Raw genomic sequence first — 13,466 nt, 5'->3', positions numbered from 1 at the left:
TGGCCCATTGAGTCTGCACCGACCCTCCGAAACAGCACCCCAACCCAGGTCCACTCCCCAGCCCACTCCGCTCTATCCAGTAACCTAACCCGCACATCACTGGACACTAAGGGGCAATTTAGCATGGCCTATCCACCTAACCTGCACATCTTTGGACTGTGGGAGGAAACCGGAACACCCAGAGGAAACCCACGCAGACACGGGGAGAATGATCAGACTCCGCACAGTCACCCAAGGTCAGAATGGACCGGGTCCCTGCCGCTGTGAGGCAGCAGTGCTAACCACTGTGTCACATGTCGCCCATTAGTCTTAAATGAGCCATGGCATTAAAATGAGACAATTGAAAAAAAATCCTATTGGTTCGTTGTCTTTTTTTAAAATTCATAACGTGAATGGAAAAAATTATTCTAGAAATGGAACTGAATTAACATAGGCCATTAAAATGATTGCAGAAGACCCTGAACCCTTGATAATCTATTAATCTTAGTTCGACTTCCTCACATTATTGGGATAAGCAATTCCTCTTGGCTAGTTTCTTTCAAGCTGTCATCAGCACGGACCATTTAAACAAATTCTGTTTTCTGAAACAACAGCAATAGAAATAAAATGAAAGGATGTTAAAGTTCAACATAATTTTATAAAGAAGCTCTCATGGTACATCTTCTCCTTTAAGTGTTTCAATAAATAATTCCCATTCTCACGCCCAGAATGTGAGGACCAGCAGAAAAAGAGAACAGTTGTAAGGTATGAATCACAGCCTCAGAAAGGACTGTCAAAACACCAGAGGGACAACGCACATCCCAAAGACGTTTCAGATTTGAACTGAAATCCTGCAATGGCTCAGTTTTGAGATAACTGTAAATGCTTTGGAAATGACAACTGACAGGCCATCAAGTTTTTTTTGGAGGGGGGGGGTATTTATAGAAATGGGGTGGTTCAAGGGGTTGAAGAACTCCTGGCCAATGAAGATCTCCAACAAAAGTACAGCAGGGACTTGCTTGAAAATAACAGAGCAGCGTTTTGAAGAAATGACTCACTTTTGAGCAATGTGTTTCATTATCAAAGAGGCAAGAATTTAAGATCAGATATGCTTGAAAATTATGATTTGAAACCCCCTTTAAACTACTCAACCACTTGCAAATATTTCTTGAGCACTGTAATTATTTCGATTAGACATAGATTGTTAAATGATTTATCATTGATCATAATTCAGTCTACTTTAAGCTGCACAGATGTCTGAACTGACATCACAATAGTACCACTCCAGACTGACAGATTCACTGCTTGTGCATTTTATAAAGTCTAACTCTGTCTCCCCTCCCACTCTTCAAAACAGAATAAACTGGAAAGACATCTGGGTCCTGACTCTGTCATCATTTATGCCAGTTCTTTAATGTGTTTCCATCATATACGCCCACTTCTGGAAGCCAGAGCTCAATTTGTTCTAACCCTGCAATTCTCTATGATTAAACATTTTAATCAAGTGGTGCTTTTAAAAGCAGTTTCCACTATAGAGGAAACTTTTTTTTTTAAATCGGCTAAACTACTGCTCTCAAAGGAATTAGGTTAAGAAACTTGAGAAGGTCTTATGACTCTAATGCTTGAAAGCCATCCTATACAACTGAATTACAAAGCTAACATTATAACATTCGGAGGACACAATTAAAAAAATTTTTTTTTTTTAATTCTCCTCCTTTTTCACATTTTCTCCCAAATTTACACCCAACAATAAACAATAATCAGTAACGAATGTAATGTCAATCCCCATATCAATATCAACGATCCCATCCTCCCACCAAACTCCAAACATTGGCCCGCATGTTAACATAAACAAATGACAAAAAGGAATCAGGAATCACCATTGACACACACAGTCCCCCCTCCCCCAAACCCTCCCAGCCCCCAACCCCCCTAATGTTCGGTGTGATCCAATTCTCGAAAGTGCATAATGAATAACACCCATGAATTGTAGAACCCCTCCATCCTTCCCCTAAGTTCAAATTTGACCTTTTCATGCGTTAAGAATTCCAGCAGGTCCCCCCGCCACACCAGGGCACAGGGTGGCGAGGTTGATCTCCACCCCAACAGTATCCGCCTTTGGGCGATCAACGAGGCGAAGGCTACAGCATCTGCCTCTGCACCCGTTTCCAACCCAGGCTGGTCCGACACCCCGAATATGGCCTCCCGAGAGCCCGGGTCCAGTTTCACGTGCACCACTTTAGAGATTACCCCAAACACCTCCTTCCAGTAATCCTCCAGCTTTGGACAGGACCAAAACATATGAACGTGGTTTGCGGGGCCTCCCCCACAACGTTCACACACAGCTTCTACCCACTCAAAGAGCCGGCTCATCCTCGTCCTTGTGAGGTGTGCTCTACACACCACCTTCAGCTGTATCAACCCCAACCTCGCACACGAGGTGGAGGCGTTCACCCTCCGGAGCACCTTCCACCAGAACCCCTCCTCCATACCCTCGCCCAACTCTTCCTCCCACTTTGCCTTGATCCCTTCTAGTGGCGCCTTCTCCTCCTCCAAAATAGCCGCGTAAACTGCCAATATTACCCCCTTCTCCAGTCCCCCTGTCGTCAGCACCTCCTCCAGCAATGTGGAGCCGGCTCTACTGGGAAGTCTGTATCTCCTTTCTGGCAAAGTCTCGAACCTGCATTTATCTAAATATTTCCCCCCGCTCCAGCCCATACTTCGCTTCCAACTCCTTCAATCCTGCAAAACGATCCCCAAGAAATAAATCTTTTAGTGTTCATTTTTTAAAAAATATTTTTTATTCTTCTCCTTTTTCACATTTTCTCCCAAATTTACACCCACCAACAACAATCAATAATCACGAACAAATATGTCAATCCCCATATCAATAATAACGATCCCATCCTCCCACCAAACCCCAAACATTAGCCCGCATGTTCACATAAACAAATGACAAAAAGGAATCAGGAATCACCCATAGTCACCATTAACACTCACCGCCCCCCTCCCCCAAAACCCTCCAACCCCCCCCCCCCCAATGTTATCCAGTCCTTGAAAATGCATGATGGATAATGCCTATGATATTAAGGTAGATAAGTCCCCAGGGCCGGATGGGATCTACCCCAGAATACTGAAGGAGGCTGGAGAGGAAATTGCTGAGGCCTTGACAGAAATCTTTGGATCCTCGCTGTCTTCAGGGGATGTCCCGGAGGACTGGAGAATAGCCAATGTTGTTCCTCTGTTTAAGAAGGGTGGCAGGGATAATCCCGGGAACTACAGGCCGGTGAGCCTTACTTCAGTGGTAGGGAAATTACTGGAGAGAATTCTTCGAGACAGGATCTACTCCCATTTGGAAGCAAATGGACGTATTAGTGAGAGGCAGCACGGTTTTGTGAAGGGGAGGTCGTGTCTCACTAACTTGATAGAGTTTTTCGAGGAGGTCACTAAGATGATTGATGCAGGTAGGGCAGTAGATGTTGTCTATATGGACTTCAGTAAGGCCTTTGACAAGGTCCCTCATGGTAGACTAGTACAAAAGGTGAAGTCACACGGGATCAGGGGTGAACTGGCAAGGTGGATACAGAACTGGCTAGGCCATAGAAGGCAGAGGGTAGCAATGGAGGGATGCTTTTCTAATTGGAGGGCTGTGACCAGTGGTGTTCCACAGGGATCAGTGCTGGGACCTTTGCTCTTTGTAGTATATATAAATGATTTGGAGGAAAATGTAACTGGTCTGATTAGTAAGTTTGCAGACGACACAAAGGTTGGTGGAATTGCGGATAGCGATGAGGACTGTCTGAGGATACAGCAGGATTTAGATTGTCTGGAGACTTGGGCGGAGAGATGGCAGATGGAGTTTAACCTGGACAAATGTGAGGTAATGCATTTTGGAAGGGCTAATGCAGGTAGGGAATATACAGTGAATGGTAGAACCCTCAAGAGTATTGAAAGTCAAAGAGATCTAGGAGTACAGGTCCACAGATCACTGAAAGGGGCTACACAGGTGGAGAAGGTAGTCAAGAAGGCATACGGCATGCTTGCCTTCATTGGCCGGGGCATTGAGTATAAGAATTGGCAAGTCATGTTGCAGCTGTATAGAACCTTAGTTAGGCCACACTTGGAGTATAGTGTTCAATTCTGGTCGCCACACTACCAGAAGGATGTGGAGGCTTTAGAGAGGGTGCAGAAGAGATTTACCAGAATGTTGCCTGGTATGGAGGGCATAAGCTATGAGGAGCGATTGAATAAACTCGGTTTGTTCTCACTGGAACGAAGGAGGTTGAGGGGCGACCTGATAGAGGTATACAAAATTATGAGGGGCATAGACAGAGTGGATAGTCAGAGGCTTTTCCCCAGGGTAGAGGGGTCAATTACTAGGGGGCATAGGTTTAAGGTGAGAGGGGCAAAGTTTAGAGTAGATGTACGAGGCAAGTTTTTTTTACGCAGAGGGTAGTGGGTGCCTGGAACTCACTACCGGAGGAGGTAGTGGAGGCAGGGACGATAGGGACATTTAAGGGGCATCTTGACAAATATATGAATAGGATGGGAATAGAAGGATACGGACCCAGGAAGTGTAGAAGATTGTAGTTTAGTCGGGCAGTATGGTCGGCACGGGCTTGGAGGGCCGAAGGGCCTGTTCCTGTGCTGTACATTTCTTTGTTCTTTGTTCTTTTGAATTGTAGAACCCCTCCATCCTTCCCCTCAGTTCAAACTTAACCTTCTCAAGAGTCAAGAATTCCAACAAGTCCCCCCCCCCCCACCACGCCAGGGCACATGGTGGAGAGGCTGCTCTCCAACCTCTCAGGATCTGCCTTTGGGCGATCAACGAGTCGAAGGCTACAACATCTGCCTCCGCACCCGTTTCCAACCCTGGCTGGTCTAACACCCCGAATATGGCCTCCCGGGTGCCCGGCCCCAGTTTCACGTGCACCACTTTAGAAATTACGCTAAAAACGTCCTTCCAGTAATCCTTTAGCTTTGGGCAGGACCAAAACATATGAACGTGATTAGCCCCCCCCCCCCCCCCCCCCCCCCCCCCCACTCCTTCAAAGAATCGGCTCATCCTCGCCCTTGTGAGGTGTGCTCTGTATACCACCTTCAGCTGTATCAGCCCCAACCTCGCGCACGAGGTGGAAGCATTCACTCTCTGGAGCACCTCACACCAGAACCCCTCCTCCATATCCTCTCCCAACTCTTCCTCCCACTTTGCTTTGATCCCTTCCAGTGGTGCCTTCTCCTCTTCCAAAATAGCTCCGTAAACCGCTGACACTACCCCCTTCTCCAGTCCCCCTGTCGTCAGCACCTCCTCCAGCAATGTAGAGGCTGGCTCCACCGGGAAGCTCTGTATCTCCTTCCTGGCAAAATCTCGAACCTGCATGTATCTAAACATTTCCCCCTGCTCCAGCCCATACTTCGCTTCCAGCTCCTTCAGCCCTGCAAACCGACCCCTAATAAACAAATCTTTTAGTGTCGAAATCCCCTTCTCCTCCCATTTCCGAAAATTTCCATCCCACCTCCTTGGCTCAAATCTGTGGTTCCCCCGAATCAGCATTTCCCTTGACCCTGCCCCCAACACGAAGTGTTGGCGAAACTGCCTCCAGATTCCCAATGAAGCTATTATTACCGGACTCCCTGAGTACTTCCCCGGGGCTATCGGGAGCGGCGCTGTTGCTAGAGCTTTCAATCCCGACCCCCTGCACAAACTCTCCTCCATTCTGACCCACTGGGAATCAACCCCTCTGTCCCAGCTCCGCACCGTCTCCACATTCGCCGCCCAGTAGTAATACATCAGGTTCGATAAACCCAAACATCCTGCGTGCCTTCCCCTCTGTAGCATCTTTTAGTGTTCTAGTTCCTTTCTCCTCCCATCTCCGAAAATTTCCATCCTACTTCCTTGGAGGAGGACACAATTTTGCTGGGGAATTATTTTGCTTCTTGTCAGAACTTAAGGGGAGTCGAAATAGAGGATGCAATTCTCCCAAAAGATTTTAAATGTGGAATCGCACTGCGTTTCTCGCCAGGTGGGTCGGCATGATCCAAATTGTAATTCACCGACACTTAGACATTTGTTTGGAGTTGGGGGCAGGGGTCGTGCTTTGCACTGGCATTGACAGGGGCGGAGCCTAAAGACGCCAGCAGATGCTGCTCCTCAAAGATCAGAGCACAATTTTTAAGGGACGCTCCAATCTCAGAATAACGTTAAAGATCCCACCCCACTCTTAATGGCAGAGACTTCCCCGAACATTCGCTGGCAGCAGGACCCCTCAAATCAGCAGCACCGGCACCAGCAACAATATCGCCCACCTCACCCGCCCGAGGTGAGGGACATCCTGCTGTGGGGACGTCAAATATCTCACCCTATCAGGCCTCATCCCTTCCAGTCCTACCCCTTCAGGCCCCAACCTTTGACCATGGTCATCACGCCTGGTCATCCTTTGTGGACAGTACGAAGTCTTACAACATAGATTACATAGAACATACATAGAACATACAGTGCAGAAGGAGGCCATTCGGCCCATCGAGTCTGCACCGACCCACATTAATCCCTCACTTCCACCTTATCCCCGCAACCCAATAACCCCTCCCAACCCTTATGGACACTACGGGTAATTTAGCATGGCCAATCCACCTAACCTGCACGTCTTTGGACTGTGGGAGGAAACCGGAGCACCCGGAGGAAACCCACGCGGACACGGGGAGAACGTGCAAACTCCGCACAGACAGTGACCCAGCAGGGAATCGAACCTGGGACCCTGGCGCTGTGAAGCCACAGTGCTAATCACTTGTGCTACCGTGCTGCCCACAACACCAGGTTAAAGTCCAACAGGTTTGTTTCGATGTCACTAGCTTTCGGAGCGCTGCTCCTTCCTCAGGTGAATGAAGAGGTCTGTTCCAGAAACACATATATAGACAAATTCAAAGATGCCAAACAATGCTAGGAATGCGAGCATTAGCAGGTGATTAAATCTTTACAGATCCAGAGATGGGGTAACCCCAGGTTAAAGAGGTGTGAATTGTCTCAAGCCAGGACAGTTGGTAGGATTTCGCAGGCCAGATGGTGGGGGATGAATGTAATGTGACATGAATCCCCGGTCCCGGTTGAGGCCGCACTCATGTGTGCGGAACTTGGCTATAAGTTTCTGCTCGGCGATTCTGCGTTGTCGCGGGTCCTGAAGGCCACCTTGGAGAACGCTTACCCGGAGATCAGAGGCTGAATGCCCTTGACTGCTGAAGTGTTCCCCGACTGGAAGGGAACATTCCTGCCTGGTGATTGTTGCGCGATGTCCGTTCATTCGTTGTCGCAGCGTCTGCAATGGTCTCGCCAATGTACCACGCTTCAGGACATCCTTTCCTGCAGCGTATGAGGTAGACAACGTTGGCCGAGTCGCACGAGTATGTACCGCGTACCTGGTGGGTGGTGTTCTCACGTGTAATAGTGGTATCCATGTCGATGATCTGGCACGTCTTGCAGAGATTGCCATGACAGGGTTGTGTGGTGTCGTGGTCACTGTTCTGAAGACTGGGTAGTTTGCTGCAAACAATGGTTCGTTTGAGGTTGCGCGGTTGTTTGAAGGCAAGTAGTGGGGGTGTGGGGATGACCTTGGCAAGATGTTCATCGTCATCAATGACGTGTTGAAGGCTGTGAAGAAGATGACGTAGTTTCTCCGCTCTGGGGAAGTACTGGACGACGAAGGGTATTCTGTCGGAGCAGAAACTTATAGCCAAGTTCCGTACACATGAGTGCGGCCTCAACCGGGACCTGGGATTCATGTCACATTACATTCATCCCCCACCATCTGGCCTGCGAAATCCTACCAACTGTCCTGGCTTGAGACAATTCACACCTCTTTAACCTGGGGTTACCCCATCTCTGGATCTGTAAAGATTTAATCACCTGCTAATGCTCGCATTCCTAGCATTGTTTGGCATCTTTGAATTTGTCTATATATGTGTTTCTGGAACATACCTCTTCATTCACCTGAGGAAGGAGCAGCGCTCCGAAAGCTAGTGACATCGAAACAAACCTGTTGGACTTTAACCTGGTGTTGTAAGACTTCGTACTGTGCTCACCCCAGTCCAACGCCGGCATCTCCACATCATCCTTTGTGGAGTGATTTGCACTGGCTTCACATTGCACTGGTGGTGTGGGGGGGTGGGGGGAGAATTGTAGAAGCTGGGGGAACCCGGCTTAAAAAGACGCTGCATATTTAAATGAGGAACTGGTTCACGCCCAGCAAGAGTGTGAACCAGATTACGTCTGCTGGGAGGGCCCGGGAGCATGGAAAATTGTTTGCCGCCTGGCGCAAATCCCGTTTTGGGCCTGTAGCCACGTAAAATGGCTGCTTCCCGATTAATTTGGCCAAAACCCGATTTTAAATGGCTAACCGGAAAGGCTGCTGGGAAAAGCAGGTAACAAGACACAATCGGACAGCTGCAGACAGAATAGCATATTCAGCTCTGGGGAAGTTGGCCCAGATCGATACTCAGGGCTATTAACAGCCCATCAACCCAGACATTTGCAGTACATTCAGGACTCTTAACAGCCCATCCACCCAGACATCTGCAGTTTAATCGGCTATCCCCGGGAACAATTGCAACATATTAGCAATTGAATACCAGGCCAGACCTGTCGGTGCCTGCAGTGGCCGAAACAAAGGCAGGTGAACGACCACCCCCCGATCGGGGAATCGCCTCGCAATTGGACTTATCGAACCCGGTGATTGGGAACAAGTACAATCACTTGGGACTCAGGGTCAAGGGCCGCCCCGGGAGGCGGAAGCCCCTGGGCCCTATAAAGTGAGGGGCCACGTTGAGATCTCTCTCTCTCTCCCTTCTTTGCCTGCTCGAGACCTTCGCAAGAACAGCAACCGGCAACCGTAAGTTTGAATCCAGCGATCGCTATCCGATAAAGACTCCTAGCCATCGACCTGTATCAGCCTTTTGAATCCCGCGGGCCAGATCCGATTGGATAAGCCATTCGTTTCCCTGACCTGGTGGGCTCTTTCTAAAGTTAAGTATTGGCCAGTAGTGATAGGTTTATTATATAGATAGTAGGATTATTGTGTAAACATTACTTGTTGTATATAATAAATGACCGTTGATTTCAATCTTACTAAGCGGTGTGCTGACTTATTAATCATAACTTGAACTTGAACCACGTGACGGTATCAGAAAGATACCTGGCGACTCGTGAGCAAAGGTGACGTAATCAGAGCTAATAAACTAAGGCTAAAAAGAGCAACAGGCCACTCCCGGAAATTCCCGACACAGCGGGATTAGCGCGGCCGCAACGTGGCCTGGAGAATCGCCCCCGGAGAGTGACAATGACAAGGAGGAGACAGATCAGTCAACAATCCCTAATATTATTTTCTCTCAGTAATTGCAAAGCCTCTCCTTGAGTAAATTCAAGTGGTGGCGATTAGGAGGGAGCTGTCTCTCTCATTGCTAAGTTAGATACTAGGTTGTTTTGATCTTTCCCCCAAATCATTGGTCGAGTGCTCATTTGACCCAGGCTGGTGCTCTTGGAAGTTGCTGACACCGTTCAGATGAATGTGGGCTGAGCAGTATAAAAAGTTCTCCAATAACTCTTGATGTTGCACAGCCCAGTACGATGCCTGGTGCTGATGCCGCTGGTTAATTTCCCATCCACACATAAGTTTTAAAGGGTGTACCACTGCAGAGTAGAGACTGGCAGAACAATGCCCAGTTGCATGTAGTCAGTACGATCAAAAGCGCCCATCCAAACATTGGAACATAGGGACATGGGTCTGTCACTCTCCAAAATCACCAAGTGTGAAGTAGCCTTCACTGAAATCTGACAAAGAATTGCTCGCAATCTCAGCTAGGGTTGCTATTTTGGCATGGAAAATGCTGGAAATGAAAGGTATCTTCAAATGGGAGCATGTCAAAGACTGAGTGGTGCAATGGGCCACATTGCGGTTCTTCTCCTTTGGTACCTGGACTCCAATGCAATAAAGGCGGGAAGAGAAGTTTCTTCATTTTTGGGAATGAGGATCCCAAATAAATTGAGGTGTGATTGTCTTAGAACAATTCCTGTCAGGTGCAGGAGAACAAAACTATTTCTAAGTGGGCAGTCATTGATAAAATGTTAATGTAGCTAATGTATATTATCAATTCTCCAAAATCAATTATTGAACTATACAAACGTTCAAGGTGAAATGTTAGACCAAGCAATATTTTCAAGGTCTGGTTTGTATCAGAGGACGATTGATTCTTTACATCAGCTGCCCAGACAATGCACACTTGGGCTGCAGTGTTACTACACTGAGACCAATCGCTGTAGAATGTGAACTACATCTGGCATGACAGGAGAGAGATTCGTTCCCATTCAGCTTTATTTTAATGTTGGGAGAATGAAGCAGCAAAGGTTGATTCATATATTTAAAAAATTCAATGCTGAGCTTCGTAAAGTGCCCAGAAGATTCTGCGGCGGCCCCTAAATCATACAGTTACATTGCTAAAAGTCTGAAACTGCTTTACATTAGTGTGAAATTGGTTGTATAACTAGAGTGTTAATCAATGGTATCAGACTGAAAAGTAAACTGCATCTGACATCTTTTTGGAAACAGTATGATTTGCAATAATCAGGTCTCCATGGTTAGGGTTACACTGCCAGTTTCCTGTCAATTTGAAGTGATTTCAGATGTGCATCAAAGCAAAAGTGGCAAGTATAAACCAGTAATCAAATCCTGATCTGAGCCCAACCATCCTCAGCTGCTTCATCAATGACCCTCCCTCCATTATCAGGTCAGAAATGGGAATGTTTGCTCATGATTATGGTATCATTCACAATTCCTCATGTGGAGGCAATGGCCATTTCAAACGAGCGAGAATCTAACCATTTTACCTTGATGTTCAACAGCAATACCATTGCTGAATTCCTGAACATCAAGTTCCTGGGGGTTACCATTGACCAGAAACTAGCCATATATATACTGCGACTGCAAAGCCAGGTCAGAGGCTGAGAATTCTGCAGTGAGTAACTCACCTCCTGACTCCCCTAAGATTTTCCATCATCTATAAGGTACATGTCAGGAGTGTGATGGAACACTCTCCTCTTGCATGGATGAGTGCTGCGCTCCAACAACACTCAAGACGCTCAACACCATTCAGGACAAAGTAGCCCCTGTGACAGGCACCCCATCCACCACCTTCAACATTCACTCCCTCCACCATCAGCACAAAATAGTAGCAGTGTCTTCTATATACACAGCAGCAACTCAACAAGACATCTTCTACAGCACCTTCCAAACCTCGACCTCTAACACCCAGGATAGCAAGAGCAGCAGATGCAGGAGAACACCGCCACCTGCGAGTTCCCCTCCAATCCACACACCACCCTGACTTGGAACCATATCGCCGTTCCTTCACTGCTGCTGGATCAAAATCCTGGAATTCACTCCTTAATGGCACTGTGGGTATATCTACGCCACATGAGCTCTGGTTCAAGAAGATGTCGCACCTTCTGAAAGGGATGGACAATAAATGCTGGGCTTTCCATCGATACTCACATCCCATCAATGAATAATCAAAAGAAAATCTTCGTCAGATATGAGTGCACCAAAACCTAGCACTGTGATGGTGTAGCTAGTTGTATTAGCTGCCGCATAAAGTTGTATTTCAAAATTAGTGTCCATGATAGTACGCCTGCAGTCTTCTGGCTGCACATGATATTCCATACATACAAATTTGGAGATTCTGAGTATAAATACATCCTAACGTTTCTAAGTATCATTGCACATCAGGTCTAGATTGCCCAGCAGTGTTTTTTAGTCTAGGCTACAATATGCACATCAGACATTTGTACCTTGTGTTATCAGTAAGTATAACAGCTCTGCTGTACATGAACGAAGGCACCTGATATTTAACTAACTTATCTGCATTATTCCCCACATGAGATAAAACAAGCTTTAAGTTCATATCCCCCGGTGAGAGAATTGTCTAAACATAAACCGGGTTAGGCCCAGACATAGTTTATTCATTAACTTTCATTACAACTTTAATTTTTGGCAGTCTCTGTTTGAATCTCTGTCAAAACGAAACACCAATGGGTTCCTTTTCTTTGTCAACCTACCGACTGGAATTGTCTTGCCATGAATCTTGTCAGTCCAACCAGCAAAGTATCTGAGAGTTTTTATGACTCCCTGTAGGTCAACATAATAAGCCTGGAGAAATGGCTTTCCACTATCTAGAGATTCAAGTGTCTGCAAAGAACATAATGCAATTCAGTGAGATGATAAATCAAGCTGGAGACAGAAAGTGAGGTTACCGTGTGCCTTGCAGATTAGTTACTTGAAGGTACATTTCAGTCTCTTATGGTGTGTGCACTATATCCAATTGGACACCGACCATATCATTCATGATTGACAAAGCGATGAGTGTGTTAATGTGATTAGGATTGTAAAATGGATTATTCATATTTCCCACAGATGTCTGACATTTCGGGGTTTCACTTCCTCTGGCGGGACATTGGTTAATGTGTTTGCAGAAGGTTTTCCTGTGCATTGTAATAGTGCATAAGGGAACCCTTTCTGAAGACATTACCAGTTTGCTACCAGAGGAGATTTAAGCGCCTAATGTGTTTATAGCAGGTGCATTATTATTTGGAGGATTAAGAGAACAATTTATTCAACTAAAGAAATGGACGAAAAGAAGGGTTTTCATCAGAATGTTCTTTACAACTGGCCTCTGGATAGAGTATTGGAGTTTGCAATAATGCAGGAGACACAATGAATGAATAAATCGTAATGAGACTTTTAGCTTATCTGACTCTTTTAAAGGAATGAAAGGAGAAGTTTATTTCATGGATAATAGAATATTTCTCTTTTACTTTTCTCTATAAGACACAATTTGTTCACAATTGTATCAGTCTGGAGCAAAGATCTTTGGATCAAACATAATTTGATGCGATATAATTAATTCTATTAATTTATATATAGTTTAAGTAGGCAGCGTATCCCTCAGTTTATCTATAATCAAATGAATTTCCACAGTCTGACATTTGAATGGAAACATTAATCTCATGATTTTAAATGGGAAGAAAAGAGAGGAATAATACACAATTGCATAAAATATTTTTCTGCCAATAATGTTTCATTCCACAATTTTCTAACCTTTAAATGTAGGAGATGTGATAAAGTTTGCACTCATGACATTTTGCCTCCTGCACCTATGCCAACAGATTCAGCTTGAGGCGAAAAGCCCGTCCATCAACCTGTGACATTGGTTCTGCTCCTTAATAAATGGTGCCTGTTTCTAGCTATCTATCTAGACTGTGGGAAGCAGCTAAAGGTTCTGCCCCCGTGAAGGAGAGCAAGTGGATCATTAGAGATGTGAGGGCAAACCAAGGCTCTCCATCTGGTTACTGACTTTATTCCCACTATCTCAGTGGTCACACAACCAGTAAGATTTTGAGGTAATTCAATGCCAGAAGATATATATTCTGGAATATCATTCAGCTAAAT

At 46.0% G+C, this 13,466-nt stretch overlaps 1 protein-coding gene across 1 annotated transcript in view; it reads right to left on the bottom strand.

The window, feature by feature from the left end:
- Positions 1-13,466, bottom strand: part of aldh1a2 (aldehyde dehydrogenase 1 family, member A2) — a 99,032-nt gene that overhangs the window by 46,311 nt on the left and 39,255 nt on the right. Inside the window, exon 4 of the mRNA XM_072470716.1 lies at positions 12,077-12,206. Within this exon, the coding sequence (XP_072326817.1) occupies positions 12,077-12,206 (130 nt within the window). The remainder of the gene's footprint in view (positions 1-12,076; positions 12,207-13,466) is intronic.

The sequence above is a fragment of the Scyliorhinus torazame genome, chromosome 12 (genome assembly GCF_047496885.1).
Source record: "Scyliorhinus torazame isolate Kashiwa2021f chromosome 12, sScyTor2.1, whole genome shotgun sequence".
Lineage (NCBI taxonomy): Eukaryota > Metazoa > Chordata > Chondrichthyes > Carcharhiniformes > Scyliorhinidae > Scyliorhinus > Scyliorhinus torazame.
The sequence above is the reverse complement of the archived record's forward strand: the minus strand, read 5'-3'. Positions and strand labels throughout refer to the sequence as shown.